The 20763-nt window shown below is 40.2% G+C and overlaps 1 protein-coding gene across 3 annotated transcripts in view; it reads left to right on the plus strand.

The window, feature by feature from the left end:
- Positions 1-20763, plus strand: part of NALCN (sodium leak channel, non-selective) — a 223252-nt gene that overhangs the window by 82012 nt on the left and 120477 nt on the right. For all 3 annotated transcript variants that reach the window (XM_063304799.1, XM_063304800.1, XM_063304801.1), the window contains exons 7-8: positions 18641-18783; positions 19413-19517. In XM_063304799.1, coding sequence (XP_063160869.1) covers positions 18641-18783; positions 19413-19517 — 248 coding nt within the window. The remainder of the gene's footprint in view (positions 1-18640; positions 18784-19412; positions 19518-20763) is intronic.

A 20763-nucleotide genomic window follows, 5' to 3' on the forward strand; every position in this document is an offset into this window, starting at 1 on the left:
GAACTTCCAAAGCAAGAATGGTTAAACAAAGAATAAGCTGTCTTGCTGGACAGTGGAATGAGCTGCCATTTTTTGAGGTTCCCTTGTATTGCATTTCTACTGCCAGCTACTAAACTCACTTAATGATATGTAGCTTGAGACTACTGTATCTTGCAAGCCAGCATATTATAATGTATTGACACATGATGCATGTTTGCTTTGATGTAAGTGCAGAATATAAGAAAAGAGAGAACTGCATTCTCTTCTTTAGAAATTAGTCTTCCCTATTAGTTCCCTTTCCTAAAAAAAGGATTTTGGTCTGGCAAGAAAGGGAAGCTTGGGAAAGCAATAAGCAAAGACCAGACGCAAACTCTATGTTGCGTGATGTCCAGCTTGAAATGGATCAAGTGGAAGAAGAGTTCGTATTTTGAATATGCAACACTCACCGTGCTCTGTTGGTATACCATCCAAAGCAAAACATCCAGAAGAAACACATTTTGTGGTATATTTTGTTGCTAGAATGGCCTTTGGTTTCTTACTTGCAGTCCAGTTTTGCAGTAAAATATACTGCTTCATAAGAAAGAAGAAACTATAGACTATCTGGAGGGGAAAAAATGGTCCTTGAAAATGGACTCGTTGTTCCTGAAGATTGATAAGGCAGGAGTCAGAAATCACTACCTGCCCTATCTTCCCTCATCCCAGTGAGGCTCATTATGCCCTATACATAAAACTCCTGCAGCACCCAGCATGATTTCTAATAATAGCATAAATGGCATTTGGAAGTCTCCATCTGTCATACTTCCCAAGGCAATAATGTTGATTCCTAGACCAGCCACTCTTTCAGAATGATAGTGATTGTGTTCATTGTCGGTTACCTCTGAATGAAGTCCTAGAGTCATTTAAAAGAGGTGCTTTTAAAGGCATGCTTCTCAGAAGTTAGGCATTATTGACTGTCTGGTGAAAAAGTTCCTTGAGTCTCTTTTACATTTACAAAGAATGAAGAGACTCTGGCCGTCAGCTATTCTTTTTCTTTAGAAGCTGGCACAGCTATTGTCTCTTATCTGCAGAAAGAACATGATCACCACCTAGTGGCATGGATACGCTTAAAATAGGCAGTTCTAGAGAAAAGGCTAAAATTTAAAGTAAATGTGCCATATATATTGAAGTGTCAGAAAACCAATGTTAAACTTTTAATTTTACCTTCAAAACAGGAATGCCACTCACCATATGCCAATTTGCTGTAATATTGGATAATTTGAAGGTTTTGAACAACACTGTGTGTCAACGTGATTTATATACAGTATATTTTAATAGTAATTGGATCTATTCTCTGCCATACAATCCCAAATCTGCAGGCATTTGGTGATATTTCCTAGGCAATCCAGCTATAAGTGAAACTTACACATATGCTCTTAGCTGGTGTTATTATCTAACCCCATTTTCAGACAATATCAAATTTGTGCCTCATTTTATTCTTGTAACCAAATGCAACAAGGTTAGTGTAAAGGAAATCCAAAGGAATCAATTAAAACTATCTTGTCCCCATTCCAGTGATGGGCATCCTGACTTGGGTCTTAGGGCAGTGTTTCTCAACCTTGAGAACCTGAAGATGTGTGGATTTTAAATCCCAGAAATCCCCAGCATGGCTGGCTGGGAATTCTGGGAGTTGAAGTCCACACATCTTTAAGTTGCCAAGGTTGAGAAACACCATCTTAGGACATGGGTCAGACAGCACAGTTTTAGAGCCAAAAACAGGCATGATTTGAAGTACAGAATTGGCAGGCAGATTTGAGCTACAAAATGTTTTGTTAACCCAGTAAGGTAGTTAATATTTACTAAAAGTTAAATCGGTCCATATTATGAGAAATGACAGCATGTTCTTTGCAATGTGTTACTTTTTGTTGTGGTTGTTGTTCCAGGCCCAAGATGATCTTAATAAACATAACCAGTTTTCACCTCTTGTGCCATTGCCTCCTCGTAATTGAACAAGGGAAGCTGAATTTCTGTGCAGCAATGATGGCATGAGAGACCTGGATTTGGCAAAAAAGACAACCCTGCTAGCTCGTTAAAAGAAAAAAAAGATGTACAGACAGCCAACCATACAGAGAGTCAACTGTTGAAAGCCTTTTGCAGCATTACTGAGTGGTCATTAAAGAGTAGTACCCTCTATGGTGTTAGCTGAGTAAGGATAGACTTGGGTGGGGGAGGTAGAGAGATGCTCTGAGGATACCAGTAGAAATTAAGCTTACTGTGGGATGTCAACAGTGATTATTTCAGTAAATATTTCTATTGTGCCAGAGAGCAATTGACTTTCATGAGCAAAGGATGATCTCAAAATAGCACTGTTCCTTACAGTGGCTGGGGCAGATGCCCTTGATGTGTATAATATGTTTGCATTGATGGATGGAGAAAGAAATAACTTTAAAGCCCTATGGCAGAAATATAAGGTCCATTGTGTGCTGCAGAATAATGACTTCAGATCATGCGTACAAAGGAAGACTGAGATAACTGAAGAATTTGTAACACATCTGAAACTAAAGACTAAATCTTGTGACTTTACTATGTTTACTGAATCTTTGATCAAAGATCAAATTGTTTGGGGCATAAGAAAGAGAGTGCAAGAACACTTAGTTAGAGATGTGAACTTGTCCCTAGAAAATGCTATTGATATATGCCAAGCACCAGAAATCATTCACTCACAACAGAAAGTTATGTGACACAGAAATAACTATACTCCAGTTGCTTGTGATAAAGATTTATGAAAAGGAAGAAAACAAGTAAATACCAGTCTGCAACATGGCTTTGTCCCCTAGCAAAGGAAGCAACAGCAGTCAATCAAGCATGTAAACAGGGCAGACTGTGCAAAACCAATGCAGCCAATGTGGTATGAAGCATTACTATAAACAATGTCCAGCACGTGGGCAGCAAAGTCACAAGTTTGAGCAATATAAGCACATGGCTAAAATGTGAAAGCTACAAAAAGTGTCAAAGCAATATGAATCTGAAGAATATGGTCTCTTCGTAGAGTCAACTGACATGGATGGGGTGAAATATCAAAAGGAAGAATGGATTGAAACAACACCCACTAATGGAACCCCATTGCTTATAAGACTGATACTGATGTGCAAGTGACTACAATAGATTGAAGCCTAAGATAGACCGGTCTTCTATAACCATACATCTGAGGTCTTGAGGATCCAGTAGCCACACTGAATTCACTTTGACATGAATTTTATATGATATAAAAACAGTAATAGTACCAAATTCATGAAAAACCAACTTGGACCTGGAAACTTTCAGAAGTTACAAATAGTCACTCATGCTGACACAGTCAGTATAGAACTATCACAGGAAAAAGAATCCATGGTTGATATGAAGATGTCTTTCAAAGCGTTTCATCATATTCTCTTAGTGAAGATGAATAACCAGTAGTACAATACATTCTATGAAAAATGTACCAGATGTATCAGCAGCATTGGGAGCAAAAGTGAAAGCAGAACTAGACAATATGGAAACAAGAATTATATACCATACTGAAAAACCAAATGAATGGGTTTATTCCATGGTTAAAAAGTCTGAAAGTCTGAAGATTTTTGTAGAGCCCAAAAAATTAACTGTGTGCAAAGCAAGCGTAATCTCAAGAGAACATAATCACATCCTGACACAAGTGGAACTCTTAGCAGAACTGGAAAGTGCACAAAAGAAGAACATGATCAATTAAAATGGATCATGGAAAAAGCCAGGTTATTAAATACGAAATTGAACGAAAACAGTTGTCTTGAAGTTTAATAAGTGTAGTAACTATGAGAAATACTAATAAAGGTAGCACTGAACCAGACCAGGTTAAAATAAAGGCAGTTGTATGTTTGCCAAAAGCACCATGGCAGAAAGAAGCTCAAACAATTACAGGTACAATGGGCAACGTCTTGACATTTATTTCCACGTTGGATGCCCACACCACACGCGACTGAGAGCTATTGCAAAGATTTGACAAATAATATCTGGTGTTGATTTCAGCACAAGGACTTCAATTACAGTACATAAAGAATATTTTTAAGTATAATGAAACTTCATTATCTTGCTAAAAAAAGCTAAGTGTCCACAGATGCTTCCAAGGATAGCTTAAGTGCTATTTTATTCCAGGAACGTGGTGGGTCATGGCTACCTGTTGCATACAGATTGGGGGCATTAACATTCACTGTTAATATATGATAGAAAAAGAGATGCCTGGACTGCTGATTGGCTGGAAGCCATTTCATCCGTACCTCTATGGAAGGAAGTTTATAGTGGAAATCTATCACAAATGTCTGATGACCATGTAGTAAAGGGGATTGGGTAACAATACAGAATACAGCAGTTATTGCTAACACTTCAATGGTATAGCCTTGACCTCAGTTTTAGCCAGGCAACCATTTAATAATGGCTTATGGAACAGTATCTCAACAGTACCTCACAGATGGAATGGCAAGTATCGAAGATACTTTAATAGCTCAGAGCAGAGCAATTCAGTTAGCTGTTACACGTGGCAACAAATTCAGAGGCCACTAAAGCAGATGAAATTCCTAAAGAGGTTTGTGACATCATCTGAAGGCATGCGTAATTGCATGCAGTATCTAGATGCTTCCAGTTTGTCCTGTCTGAGGTTTCAGAATTTAAAGGCATGCTTCTCCAATGTCACTGCAATATCATACCCCATTCATTTCACCTTACAGTTTTAGCATAACTGCATAAAGATCATCTAATAATTAAGAAGTCCAAGAAACATGCAAGAGACATTCTATGCTGACTTGCCTTGAACTCCAACACTGAAGCTTGGATTCCTTAATTTAAGGTTTTTCAGACATGCCATCCCAGCTTACCAGCAGAACCCTTCAGAGATTATTTTCTTTTTGGCTACATGAAAAAATATCAGTACTGACATATTCACACTACATTGTAAAGACTGCATTACCATAATGGATTATAATTATCCAGCAGTAGCTGAGCTAGAGAATTTGTGCAATTATTAAGCACATCAAGCTGGATTGTTAGATACAGCATACGGTAAGTTGTGAAAACTAATGATGGATCAGAATTTAAAGGTACTAAGTTTGAAAATTTTGCCATCGCATATAAATTTGGTCATGTGACATTACCACAACCAAATGGTTGCAGAAGGTGATGTAAGGATTGTCATGACTCCCTTGAGAAAGCTAGAGATGCTGAAGAAGATTCTTGTTGTCTTCTTATGAATTACAGGGCATCTTCTTTGCAGTGTGGGAAGTCCCCAGCTAAGGTTTTGTTTGGCTTCTCGTGGAAACAAAAACTATTGGACAAAAGACTCACACTCACAAAGAGCTGTCTCTCTGTCTATTCTTAAATGTCCAAACTACTGGGATCCTCAAGCCCAAGTGACATCACCATAGTCCTACTGGGTTGAAACAGAAAATTTTCTTTGAAGTAAGCAAAGACCCCTTTCAGTTCCATCAAAAAATGAATACACCGAACAGTTTCAAGCGTTGTCAGCAGAAAGAACAACCACTACCACCGGAAGGTCACAAAGATTACCCAAATGCTACTATACAAGTTACATGGAGTGGTTCTGTAACCAATAAGTTTAACTGAGCAAGGTTGAATGTTCCATGAAAAAGTTATTTTGAGAAAGAGGGACATGTGAGGAAGTTGATCTTTACCAAAAGTTGAACCTACCCATGTTTGGGGGAATAATAATATGTTTCTTGCAATATGTTAAAATTCTTTTTGCCAAAGCTGATTCTAATAAACACAGTTCACTATTTGTGTCCATTGTTTCCTCATAAATGAACTACACAAGTACAGATTTAATATTTAGCATGTTAAACTTGGCTAAAGGGCCCTGTGCATAGTTCTTATTATTTGGGCATATGTCTTGACTTGGGTATGGAAGAAAACTGTTCCCTTAGTACCAAACACTGCTTCAGCCACACTAATGTCCATTCCACTGGGCCTCTCCTGTTAGAGCTGAGAGAGAATACTTGCTGGCAGTGAGATGGGGTTAAAGGAACAAAATTAATAAGTAAAACAGCCACCACCTATGAATGCTTTCTTCTCAAAAGGTTCAGGTATGGTAATCCTATAATAAATTAATCATACTCTTCTAAGACATAACATGTCTTGTAAATTTAACTACAAGCATTAACTTTTTTATTATGCTTCATTCCATCAGCAAGTTTTCTTAGCAAGTCATGGATCTTTATAGTATAAACCTGTCTAGTCGGCATGCACAGCATATGGATTTGATTTGATTTGATTTTTGCTGCACCATCTTCCTATTTACAGTATGTTGATCTTTCCCTGAACATACAGAAAATAATCTAGCTCTCTCCCCTTCCTCAAATGAATAAAAACAAGTAGAATTTTCTACTTTTATTCATCTCATTCTCCTTACGGCAAGAAACAATATTAAATCTTCTGATCCTTCCTGCTTTGAAGCTAATTTTTCCAGCAACTGAGAGAATCAGGTCTCATTTATTCTGTGCTGTTATTGATTGTCCTTTTCATTATAATGTCCTTTCAATTTCATTGTTATCTTAAGTGAATATATATATATATATATATATATATATATATGCAGTTGTTTTGTACAAATTTGTTCTATATAACTCATATGAGAATTGTCTTTCCTCACCAACCTTGTTGTCATTTAGGTTCTGTCCCACAAATTTTTCCTTTTCACTTCTGAGTCTAATAATGACTTTTGGTCAGAAGTTGTTTCATTTTATTTTACAGCTGGAAGAAGTATTATAGAATGGTACTTTCTCTCTGAAATTTGTTCAGCAGAAAATTGGGTCCAGAGGGTACAAGTTCTGTACAGTGCAACCTTCTACACACTTACCTGGGAATAAGTACCATTGAGATAATTGGGGTGTAATTCTAAGTTTTTTATTTTATTTTATTTTATTGTCCGTTCAGTCATGTCCGATTCTCGTAGATTGCCTGGACAAATCCCTGCAGCTTTCTTGGCAAGGTTTTCAGAAATAGTTTGCCATTGCCTTCTTCCTAGGGCTGAGAGAGAGCAACTGGCCCAAGGTCACCCAGATGGCTTCGTGCCTAAGGTGGGACTAGAACTCCCAGTCTCCCGGTTTCTAGCCTGGTGCCTCATCCACTAGGCCAAACTGGCTAAGTATACATGTATAGATTTGCAATAATGATTGCCTAAAATTATTTTTAAGCTAACAGCAGTCTTTTCATGCTCATTTTATATTTAATTTCTTGAGCCCAGCTCAATATAGGCTTTATTTTCCATAAATATGTTTAAACTTTGTGCCCTGAAAGCAAATCCACCCTTCCAAAAGCAGTCATGCTTGTTGTGAGTACATCATTTACATCATCTCCATGTAGCCATGTTAGTTGTATCCAAAACAAAAAAGTCTTGAGGCAGTTTGGATGTGAACCCTTGATATTATAGATGCGTCATGATCTGTTATGTTGGAAATGGAAATCACAGTAAGGCCTCTTGCACCTGTGAACTGCTGTTAGAAATTCTCCCCTGAAGAAAGATTATCTGAAATGTGTTGAACTTGGAATAAATTTCATTTAAGGATCTTTGTTTCTCCTCGTACAGACCAATTGGTCAGAGCCTGTGAACAGAGCTGTTCAGGATGAGTTTCAGATTACTAATGATCTGTTTAAGCTGTTTTGTAATGACGTACAGTATTGCAGCTAGATGAAATTAGTGTTCTGTTGTATTTCCTTATAGATTTTGTTCCACAGTAGATTATTCTTCAGTTTGGCCCTGTTTATGTTCTTTTTCACCTTGATGAACAAGTACTGTGATTGATAAATACTTAGTTTAAATCTTTAAGTAAGGGTACATAACACAAACATAAACATGGTTTGTCTCAAGCTCACAGCAAAACAGCCCTACACTAAATGTTTCAAGTGTTCCTGCCATTTTGAGAAATGAGAAATAGGAACAAGCCCTTATTCTTTTGCTTTTCACCGCAGAGTCACAAATTGTAAATGGGGTGACATCTATGCTAATTGCTACTGGACACCCAGCATGCAGAAAAATTGGCCAGTGGGGTGATTTTAAAGTCTTTTTGAAAATTACATAGGACAAAATTGAAGCAGTGCTTGAATCTGATCAGAATGAAGCTCCTACCATTTGAACGGAGTCTTTCAGTTTGTTAAATTATCCTCCTGAAGTGCTCAGCCAACAGAGAGAGAGCGTGCGCACGCAAAGAAAAATATCTCGTAAACGTTCTTTCCATGAGCACCTACTTTAGCAGTTACTGGCAGAACAGACACTCAAGGCCAAGTCAGGCAATGTGAAAAATTGTACTCTTTTATTTTTGTCTGCATGCTTTTTTACTATTGTTGAACTAAAGCCATTGTTCGTTTCTTTTTTGTTCTGATGGCAAATTTGCCTGTGCTGATATTTAAGTCAAAGTATACGTATATAAAGCTGGTTCTTCAACTCTTTATATAACTGCAATATGGATCCCTGATATAGTTTCCTTTTTTGGTTGCCATAAGCAACCTTTGTGTGGCATTTTAGATTCTCCTAAATGTGTGGGATAAGGGAACTTCGAGCTACTTGACTAGTCTGGCTTGGTAACCTGCTATATGATTCTGCTTCAAATTATACGCTTTCACCTCATTGGCAAAGCTTGCAACTCATCAGCATACTTAACTATCACTGACTCATTTACTTACTCATGGAAAAGAGCTATAATCCATTAAATCTATTCTTTTGGTTTCTCCCACCACCTCTGCATTTTTATAGGAATGTGTTACTGATTGTATAAGATGTCCTGTCAGAAAGATCCCAGGATATAGAAAGTAGGACTTGGCAAATTTAATTCCTTTATTTTTTTCATTTTTCAAACTTCTATCACCACCCATCTCTCCCAAAAAGGGGACTCTTCAAATCCTTTGAAAGAAGTGCCTGGACATGCACAGAAGAATGTGCAAACTGTGTCTTTTTCCAGACTTATATGACTACTGTAAAAGCTGCTCAAAATTTACAAAGCTGTCCTATAAGCCAGAAAAAAAGTGGTTGTTTTAAGAATTGCCTAAGACATAGGCAACATTTTTTGTCTTTTTTATCTTGCTTATCTTGCTTCTCAGTTTAACTTTTCAAGAAACTGGAAAGGAAGCTTCTGCCTGAACTTCCTGCCAGTTCCAAAATATAGAAGAGCTTATTTCATTTAGCACCATGTCTTCTATAAAAGTATTCATTTAGCCCAAGAGTATCTGGTGATGTTGCATCCATGAAATGTACAGTATGTTGTTGTACTACAATTTTTAATAAATGGATTAGGGAAAAACGATTGCAGTCTTTGTAATCCTGTTCTGATGATGATGATTTTCTTCTGCCTGTATGAATCTGACTTAGATATTATTAAGTTAGATTCTTAAATGTCATTATCCATACTAGACTGTCAGTGATAACTTGGAATAGGAACATAACTGTATTTATATTGTTGGTTGCATTGTTTTTGCATGTACAACCTCAACACAACATTAGCAAATAGTTTGCAACAGACTTCCTTAACTGAGGTTCTTGGAACCCTAGGGCTTCATAAGAGGTCACTAGGGGTTCTGTGAGTGTTTTTTTTTTTAAATAAACTTTTTAAAAAACAAATTGTGCACTGCCAGGGCTTGCAGTGGCGGAAATTTTAATGTGCTATGACTCAGCTGCCAGCCTGCAACTTTGCTGTTGTTGTAAATATTGTAAAATGTAGATTGCATAGATTAGAACTGAAGTTTTTGTATTTTTGCAAGTTTGATGCAGGGAATCCCTGAGAGCTGAAAATTATTTCAAGGGTTGCTCCAGGGTAAAAAGGTTGAAAAAAGCTGGTATACAAAGTACAATAATGGGTGGGTGCCTCCCCATCGACCAGTGAGAGAGGCTGGCGGGGGGCAGAGGGAGAGTGTTGGGAGCATTGGCTAGGCCCCTGCAGCTCCGAGAGCATGAGCTGGTATGCTGTGGGGCCGGCCATTGCCCGGCCATTGATTGAGTTTTGAGGATGTGTGAGTGGAGGAGGAGACCCTTATTTCCATCCAAGGTTTTTGGAGGTCTGGGAGTAGAGGCAACCGGGCCTGGAAATTCTGGGGGCTATAGGGTGGGGTGTACCATTGAGGTGGTGACAGGTCGGGGATGTTATGACGGGAACTGGAGGGCGGGCCATCTTTGGGGAAGACGCCCCCAGTGTTTCCTAGCGGTGGCGTGTTCCGGCCCTCCAGGTTCAGACCCAGGCCCTGGACAGCAGATCCTTGAGGGCCCTGGTCTCTGGCTGCTGCTCTTTAACGCCAGGTCAGTTAACAACGAAGCCCCCCTCATATGCGATTTGATCGCAGAGGAGGGGGCAGACCTGGCATGTATCACCAAGACCTGGCTGGGCCCAGAAGGGGGGGTAGCCCTTTCAGAAATGTGTCCAGCTGGGTTCCAGGTGTGGCACCAGCCAAGATACCAGGGCAGGGGAGGAGGGGTGGCTGTTGTCAATTGAGAGTCTCTGGTGGCCTTCAGGGGCCCTGCCCCACAAGTGGCCGGGTGTGAGACCCTGTTTTTCAAGTTGGGTTCCCGAGAACAGTTGGGAGTGCTGCTATTGTACCAGCCTTCCTGCTGCATAGCAACCTCCCTGCCTGAGATGCTGGAGGTCGTCTCAGGGTTGGCAGTGGAGTTCCCCAGACTTATGGTTCTGGGGGACTTCAATCTGCCTTCCCTGGGGCATGCCTCAGAGGCAGCTTGGGAGTTCATGGCTACCATGGCAGCCATGGGCCTGTCCCAGATTATTTGGGACCCGACTTGAGACAGTGGTCTCACTCCAGACTTGGTTTTCTTGTCGGAGCAGTGGCAACGTAATCTGAGGGGAGAGCCGCAACTATCCCCATTGTCATGGTCAGATCATGCCCTGGTGGCCCTGAGATTCTCCTATAATGCCCCCCTCCACAGGGAGGAAGGACCCATTCAGTTGGTCCGCCTCCAGCTACTGATGGACCCAGTGAGGTTTCAGAGGGAGCTGAGGGTTGTACCCGAGGAGCTGCTGCACAGTCCAGCGGAAGCCCTGGCTGCTGCCTGGAATAGGGAGGTGGCAGGGGCCTTGGACAGGATCGTGCCTGTGCAGCCTCTTTTGCCTCATCCAACCCAACACTCCCTGTGGTTCATGGAGGAGCTGAGGGTTTTGAAGAGGCTTAAGAGACGTCTAGAGCACAGCTGGAGGAAGACAAAGACCGAATCTGACCGAACACAAGCTAGAGCTGCTATTAAGGCCTACTTTGTGGTGGTAAGAGTAGCAAAACGGCAGTATTTCTCTGCTCTTATTGCATCCACAGATTGCCATCCGACGGCCCTGTTTAAGATCACACATACCCTTTTGGGGAAGGTGGGCTCAATGACCCACCTACAGGGCCATGCGGAAGAGTTTTCTGAGCATCTGCAGAATAAAATCAGTCAGATCCGTTCTGTCATGTTCACTGATTCAATGTCGTTTATACATCATAACGTTTCACATGCCATGGCACTGACACGCGTTTCTGTTTGGGAGGGAGCTGCTGTGAGACCTTGTACCAAGCTCTGTATGTGAAATCAGGACAATGGAATGTGTTTGGGTTATTTTCTCTGCTCAAGGAATTTTCCTGCAGAGCATCAGAAACCGTTAGGAGCACCTGGGATTGTGGACTTGAGAAGATTCTATGGGGGGAAGGATTTCATTTGCACTGAGGGTTTTTAGTTTGAATTTGGCGCGCTTTCATCATTCTCAGCTTTCTCTGTAATCCTGCATACTGTTCTTTAATAAATCAGATATTGTCCTAACAGTGAGAATCACACTGAGATGAGGAGTAGGTCTCTAGTGTTTATTACTGCTACATAAACAGAATCCTAACAAACTGAATAAGCGTGGGAAAAACCCAGACATATTAAACCCCAAAAGCTAAGGCGGGCCTGATCTGTGTCTCTTTGAATGGCTGCTTAATTCCTCAGTACTACACATGCGTTTTCCACCCTGGATGGGAGCCCCTTCCTGCTCGCTATCCTTACTCATGACAGATATCTTTGAATTCCTACTTATGAGTCTGATGGTGTTTTAGAATAGGCAACCGTTACACGTTCCAATTGGACTCCATGAGTGTAGCAGGGTCTGAGGAGATCCCGAGGGAACGTTTTAGCCTTGTTATCTGGAGCAGTTTGATCCTGTTGGACTCGAGGAAGTGGACAGGATCCTCCGGATTGTGAATGCCACCACCTGTCATTTAGATCCATTCCCTTCCTGGCAGGTGAAGGCAGCCCGAGAGGTGACATGTGGTTGGGTCCAAGCGATGGTAAATACATCTTTGAGTGAGGGGGTGTTCCCGGCTGCCTTTAAAGAGGCACTGGTGCACCCCCTCCTCAAGAAGCCATCGCTGGACCCAACTGCGCTGGACAATTTTCGTCCAGTCTCCCACCTCCCCTTTTTGGGGAAGGTGGTTGAGAAGGTGGTGGCATTGCAACTCCAGAAGATCCTGGATGAAATGGATTATCTGGACCCCTTTCAGTCAGGTTTCAGGCCAGGATATGGGACAGAAACTGCATTGGTCGCACTTACAAATGATTTCTGGCGGGAGTGGGATGGAGGCAGTGCATCCATCCTGGCTCTTCTTGACCACTCAGTGGCTTTTGATACCATCAACCATGGTATCCTTTTGGGGCAGCTCAGGGAGTTGAGGGTGGGCAGCATGGTCTTGAGCTGGTTCAGTTCCTTCCTCCAGGGCCTGTTCCAATCGGTGGTGATTGGGAGTGAGAGATCCGACCCTCGACCCCTCTACTGTGGGGTGCCACAGGGTTTGGTTCTCTCCCCTCTCCTATTTAACATCTACATGAAACCACTGGGTGAGATCGTCCGTCACCACGGGATGAGGTATCATCAGTATGCCGATGATACCCAATTATACACCTCCATCCTGGGTGAGGTAAGTGATGCAGTGACTGCCCTTTCTCAGTGCCTGGGGGCTGTGGGGGTCTGGGTGGGGCACAACAGGCTTCAACTGAACCCTGGCAAGATGGAGTGGCTGTGGATAGATGGCGCCTCGTCTTCCGGGAAATGGTCATCTTTAGTTCTGGATGGGGTTGCACTGCCCCAGACAGACTCAGTGAGTAATCTGGGGGTTCTCCTGGACTCACGATTCCTACTCGCAGAGCAGGTGGCAGTCGTGGCCAGGACGGCATTTGCACAACTTCAGGTTGTGTGCCAGTTACACCCGTTCCTGGAACAAGAAGCCCTCCAAACAGTCACTCATGCCCTGGTCATCTCCCATATAGACTACTGCAATGCGCTCTACATGGGGCTACCCTTGAAGAGTATCTGGAAGCTTCAGCTGGTCCAGAATGCAGCCACGCGAGCCATTTTTGGTTCCCCTAGGTCGGCACATATAACACCTTTGCTGCTCAAACTGCACTGGGTGCCAGTTTGCTTCTGGGTCCAATTCAAGGTGTTGGTTATGATCTTTAAAGCCCTACATGGCATGGGGCCAGGTTACCTGAGGGACCGTCTCATCCCCATTACATCAGCCCGCCCCACTCAATCATCCAGAGAGGGCATGTTACAGATCCCATCCATAAGAGAATTTCATCTGGCGGGGGCCAGGAAACGGCCTTCTCTGCAGTGGCCCCCGCCCTTTGGAACATCATCAGAGGTGAGGCAAGCCCCTTCACTCCTGACCTTCTGGAAGGCCCTGAAGACTTGGTTCTGCCATCTCACCTGGCAGGGAAAAGTGGGCAACCATTCTTGGGGGTGGCTCGCACCCTAGAGTCCCTCCCACCAGCTTGGAATTTTATACCCTTTTGGATTTTATATTTATTTATTTCATTTTATAATAATTGTACTGTGTCTGGTTTTATGAGATTTTAACATTTACGATCGTAGTTTGATTTTATTGTAAACTGCCCAGAGTCCCTCTCTTGAGGGAGATGGGCAGTAATTAAATTTGAATAATAAATTTGAATAATAATAAATAAATAATGGGCACATCACATTCATACTTTTTTTTGCAGACTAACCCATCTACATGAACGTTTAACTTCCCCGTAGCTTATAGACTTTTAAAAAAGTAATAACATATGAAACTGCAGTTCAGTCCCCTTGTTTTGTTTAGGTTGGGGTGAACTCTGCTATACTGTTCATCCCTGGATCATTCCATCTTTCCTGATCCAAGGAAAGTGACCATTTGAGTAACAGGAATGTGGCCAATTGAGTTCTGTAAACCATTGAGAGGGTGCTTGGAAGCCATGTCAGCAGAGTGTCTTCTGTGTCTTCTGTGTGTGTATATGCAGGCTCAGCTGAGATTAGGAAGACTCATTAAATCTCTCAAACTTTTACTTATGGACTCTGAGCCTGTTCCTCTGTTCTTGGCTTCATCTACTTCTTGAAAAGTATGCCCTTCATAAAAGTATGCCCTTCAAGACTAAGTGTGGTCCTCAGCCTGAGGGAAGATGTGGATTTTGCTCCTGAATGTTCTTTGTGGCTCATTTAAGGAAGATGGAATTATGGATTTGGCAAAGCTTGTCCATATTTTCTTTCTAGCCTCTGAAAGTGCTAATGAACCTTATAATAGAAGTAGCAGTGACAATTGTTTGTATCTGAAAATGGCTTTCCTGTTAGTCCAGGAAACTGTCTTCTGTTCTTGCTTTAATCAGAATGTAGAAAAACCCCAATTCCGCCCTCCCGCCCTCTCTTTCTTTCTTTTCTTTTCTTTCTTTTTTTTTCTTTCTTTCTTTCACATCCCACATACATACTCTGTGTGTGTGTGTACACACTATATGTCTATACATGTGTATGTGTGTATATGTACAGTATACATGTGTGTATCTGTATAGTACACGGATAGGTGTGTTATGTAAGCAATCTCCCCATTTCTAATTTTTTTGGGGGAACAGCTGTTGAATTTCATCTGAGAGGAGGATTGTAGGGCTCAGTAAAATCCCTTGCGATTTCTTTAACACCATAATTAAAACCTTGAAACTTCAAGTCTGCCCACATATCCAGAAATAAAACCTCCCATAATTAATTCTGCTCATATAATCATATGGTCTTGTGGGGTGGCTGAGGGCCATTCACCCCATCTTCAGGATTCCAAGAAAGAACTGATAGACAGATTGCAACATATAAGGTATCATTACAGGCATGTCTCACCTTCACAATAGGTATTTGTCAGATTTTTGCTTCTTTTTAGCATGAATCAGGCTGTTTCCTTAAGAAGATACAGGGGCACAATGGGAATGAAAAACAAAAAGCAGAAAGTCTTAATTTATAAGAAATCCTGCTTCAAAACAAAGGGTGCTGTTTTGCAAATGTCAACATTAAAAAAATATTTTCCAGAATGTCAGAATAGTCTGTTTTAGATGTTTTTGATTTGACATTCTGATATGTAGCTATTCAGCCCCTGGAGACAAACTGTTTTTTAAATATCCCAACAACTCAGATCATGTATGTCATCCTGAAGTATTCATTCATGTTCCAAATGTCAGTTTCATAGCATTTATTTTTATAGTTCTTAGCATAATTTTAAAGAGGCTGGTATCACAGAAAGAACATATGTGTTAATTTGTAGGCAAAATGTAACACAATGGAACATAACTGAAAAGAAATACAGTAAAAGATGAAAACCATCAACAACATCTTCAATGGAATAAAATCCACAAGGGAAGAAGAAAACAACAACACACTACCTTTCACATCAGTAGAGGAAATGATGGCAACTTAGAAACACAAGTCTACAGGAAAACAACCCACACTAACCAACTGCTCCATTACCAAAGTAACAACCCAACCTCACACAAGAGAAGCTATGTAAGAACATTATTCAGACGAGCACTTACACACTGCAGCAATCCAGAACACCAGAAAAAGGAAACAGATCATCTATACAGCGTCTTCCAGCAAAATGGATACCCCCTCAACTTTATCAAATAGTACCTTACCACTCAACCCACTACAACCCAACCAACAGAAGCTAGGAAAAGGGTAACACTGCCATACATCAGAAACATCTCAGGAACCACCACCAGACTGTTACAACTGCATGGCATCACTGTAGTGCATAAACCAACTAAAACTCTTCAAAACATCTTAAGTAACCCAAAAGACCCTGTAGTACAAGAAGAAAAAACAGGAGTTATTTACAACATACAGTGTAAGGACTGTAGCAGCCACTATGTAGGACAGACAGGCAGAAAACTGGCAGAGCGTATCTACGAACACCAACTAGCAGTCAGAAGACACGATGAAAACTCCTTAATCTCACAACACATGGACAGACTTAATCATACTTTCAACTGGGAAACTGTGAGCCTCCTAAACCAAGCCAAATCCAAAAATGCTAGAGAATTCCTGGAAGGTTGGCACTCAGACAAAGCAGCCATCAACAGACACATAGAGGTAAACAACATTTACATACCATTCAAAAGAGACAATAGAAAAGCCAAAAGACCAGTACACTCCCTTGCCAGCAATCAACACCCAGATATGCAAAGTTTAACACTAGGATTAACACCAGATGAACAATCAAACAGCACAATATACCCTAATCAAAGAACTATTAACTCAGGCAATCAACCAAGCAGCAAACAACAGCCCAATCAAAGAACTCCCAAGGAGAGAACAACACCTCCACCAACACAAGCTAGACAACCCACATTATATAAACAGAGAGCAAGGCCCACTCCCTCTTTCCACTGAAGATGTTGCCTTGTCTGCCAATGAAACATCTTCAAGAAAAGAACAAGGCTCAGAGAGCACCAAGGACTCCACAGTAAAAGATGAAAAAAAAATGTTTTCTAGACTGTAGCATCCAGATGCAATATGCAAAGCATATACGTTAATATAGTAATCACAGTCTGATAAATGGGGCGTATTGTGTGGGATGTCTTTAAAATGGTTCCGTAATAAAAGTGATACTTACCTTCCTTGGATTGGCTGATAAAAACTTACGTATTCCTAAACTTGTGTTAGCTGTACTACCTCTAAGGCTTTTTCGGTGTTCAGGTCAAAGAGTTGGCAGCCACTTGATTGATCACCTAGGAAAGATTGAGTGATTTTGGAAGAGCATGTATGATTTGCCACTTTAAAAACCAGGAATAGCTTGTTTTCCCCCTGCAAATTGCTAGCCTGCATTCCCAAAAACTAAAACAGAAGGCAGAGAGCTAATACATACATAGCCTTAGGAGAGGGCCCCTTGCCCACAACTAAATATTTCTGAAAGAAAAACTGTACAGTTAAGGCTGGATCATGCTGTTTGTTTCTTTATATTATAGAGAAATTGGGAGGATAAAATGAGAGCATCGTGTATGACAGCTGAATTCATTAAAGGAAGAATGAGATACAAATTAACTGTATAGCTAATCAAAGGCATGTAGGTTTAATGTTTCAGAGAATATAATGTTGGAGGTGCATCTTCCCATCACTTTCCACCCAGTTTGAGTCACAGATCTCCTTTGCCTTATAATGGAAATATAGAAGAAATCTACATTATTCTGTTGGTGAAATATTCTGAATTAATGTATATACAGTTATGGTATTACTAAAGCAAAACCATAAAAAAAATAGTAGCCATTAAACCTTTGCAGTAGCAAAATAAAAAGCATCAGATTAATTATACCCAGCTAGACAGCTATACTTAACCATACAGTATTGGACTGATTTTGAAAAACTCAGAAGAATCAGGCCTGGTTAATACTTGGATGAGAGCTCACCAGACAATATTAGATCACTAATATTGTCTGGTGAGCTCTCATCCAAGTATTAAGTTGGACTCATTCCAACTTAATACTTGGATTAAGTATTACGTTGGACTGGATAGTTTAAAAAAAATCCAGAGAGAAGGAAATGCAAATGCATATCCTTGCAAAGAAAAATTCATGGACATTTAGCTTAGTTGTATACACTTTACATTTTTTTTTGTTTTAAATTATTTCTCATTTTCTTTTGCTTTCCATACATTGTGAAAAGCTTAATAACTGCCTTAATTTTAGAATGTCAGAATTTGTGTTTTCACTGGGGATGTAAGCAAGTAGGAGGGCATCTATGATACAAGGGATAATGCTTTCTATTATTATTATTAGTATTAGTATTATTAGTATTATTATTATTAGATGCTTAGGTGCCTGAATTATAGAAAAAGACAAATCCTGATTATAAATACTTCAGCATTTTGAATTCAGCCATACCCATAGTTACTTTAATATATCTATAGGATCACATACTGACAATTATGCTTGCACAGCAGATGAAAGCCTATCAAAAGATTTATAGAGGGAAAATTGGTTAGCTTTTTTGGGATGCAGAAGTCTGTTTCATAGTGTAATGGTATGTGGGAAAGACCTTGGGAGATGGGGCGAAGAGATGCTGCCTAGGGAACGGTCAGGTAAGAGTGGGAACAGCCCAGAGCTGGATAGTGGGCGGAGCAAGGGACTCAGGAGGGACCCTCCCTAGTTTCTTGGCTATAAAGGAGACAGCTGGACATTTGTTCTTTCAGACTTGCAAGATTCTATTAATGTAGCTTTACAATAAAGTAGAATTAGCTTATCTGGTCGTGTTTCCTGTCTGTTCTACCTGGTAAGGCTGACACATAGATAGGCAAATGACATTAAGGGAAGATGGTGCTTATTTTTTAAAATGATTCATTTAATTTGCACTGAACATTTCTTTCTTTTTACCCTTTACAGGAACAAGCATATTTACTGTTTATGAAGCTGCTTCTCAAGAAGGTTGGGTCTTCTTGATGTACCGAGCAATTGACAGCTTTCCCCGATGGCGGTCCTATTTCTATTTCATCACCTTAATTTTCTTCCTTGCCTGGCTTGTTAAGGTACATAAACAAGAACCTTATCAAAACTGGTAATAAGGGGAAACAGAAGAGAGATACAGATTAGAAAACAAGCTGAATAATGACATAAAAGATGTTCTGGCATGCTTGCATGTATATGTGTTCCTCTGCTCGGAGGAGATGGGTGGTGACAAATTTGATAGATAGATAAATAAATAAATAAAATGTGTGTATTGGGAGAACTATTATCCTGAAGGTTAATGGACCGAGAGTGATTTCATTTGGATTTCGTTTTGCCCCATGCTTAATTTTCTTTTCCTTTCTTGTGCTGTTGCTATTCATATTCCCCATCTTCATTCCAGTGGAGGAACAGTTTATTTCTTATATTGTTGTAGTGAAAATAAATAAAATATGCTGTCTTGCTACCAAAAATGAGGAGGGAAAAAAAGAAATACGAATAGCAGGTAGATACAACAGTATGACCCACCAGTCAGTGGCCATCTTCCCTCCCCAAAATAAATATTATTTAAAACCACAGAGGTTCTCCTAGGCACCTTCCCATAGAGTAATGGCCCTATGTTGTTGTGTTATGGTGTGGGATGAGTCCAACTAAGCAGGCTTTGAAAATAGTCTTTGCCTTCCTCCCTACATATATGTACTTTCTTTTATAGAATGTATTTATTGCGGTCATCATCGAAACATTTGCTGAAATCCGTGTGCAGTTTCAACAAATGTGGGGGTCCAGAAGCAGTACAACTTCAACAGCAACTACCCAGGTAATCTTGGCTAAATGTTCATATATATGATATTCATATATGCATAAATGTATGTGTGTGGTAAACATTAGTTTTTTTTATCTAAAACTACTAACAGTACATATATAATTTGTCAGTTGTCATTACAATCATATATATGAATGCTTTTTTTTTCATTTTGCACTTTCACTGGATTGAGGAAATCCTAGTTAAAGAAAAAGAGGGCTTGAACTGTGATTAGTGTATGAAAGAACAGCAATTTAGGCTTCGTGATATCTTGGAGTAATGGTAGCCCAGGCTGTCTGTACATACTTTCTATGGGGTCTTACGGGTTCAGGAAGATGTGCACTGAAGTATAGATCTCGAGTGCCGCAAACATGTTCCAGTGAAGCTTCCTTGGTGCAACAGTCCAGAAATTGGGGTTGCCTTGCTGTATTTATACTTTGTGTGGAATTTAAATTCTGTGTGTTTGGTTGATGATTGGATGTTTCTTGGGAAGTGTCCATTGATTGGTGATTAGACTTGGTGTTAGTTCTGTCCTGATTATTAGCGTGTTGTGAATGGTTTGGATTTTGTGAATGTGCCTGATTGGGTGGTAAATCATGTCTAGTTCTATTGTTCCTTGATGGTTCTTTTGTTTGAGTTGTAGGCTTCCAGGAATTATCTGGCTCTTCTGCTATTTGCTTGGGCGATTATTCCTGTATTTTCCCACTCAAATGTGGGGCTCATTTTGAAAGTGTAGATGGCTGATAGGTACTTCTGTTGTTGGTTCTTTGTTGAAGTTCTGTGTTCTTTGATCCTTTGCCGTAATTGGCATCCTCTTTGTCCGATGTAGTGTTGGTTGCAATCTTGCAACTGATTCTGTACATTATGCCTTTTCTTTCTTGGTGAGGTATGCAATCTTTTGGTTTACATAATTTTTTTATAGTGTTTTGATCAGTTTGCAGGCAACAGTGATACTTATTTATAGTCATTTTTATGCAATACATTCCCTCCTAGTTGATTTGCACATAGTTGTGTAGCCTATAGTATTTTATAATAAAGATTCTGTTTCAAACATTACGTGATGTTTCTACCCTACAAATTCTTCTAATTCAGATGCAGTATGCAATTTATCTTGTCATGGGTAACAATCATACAAGTAACTGATATTCATAATTCATTGGGTAACACTTGACGTTTATATAGATTTATTTATTTATTTATTTGGACTATTTGGACTATTTGAATTATTTATATCCCAGATCTCAGGCTAACAGGCCTTTCA

This window comes from Candoia aspera, chromosome 5, assembly GCF_035149785.1.
Source record: "Candoia aspera isolate rCanAsp1 chromosome 5, rCanAsp1.hap2, whole genome shotgun sequence".
In the NCBI taxonomy this organism is placed as follows: Eukaryota; Metazoa; Chordata; class Lepidosauria; order Squamata; family Boidae; genus Candoia; species Candoia aspera.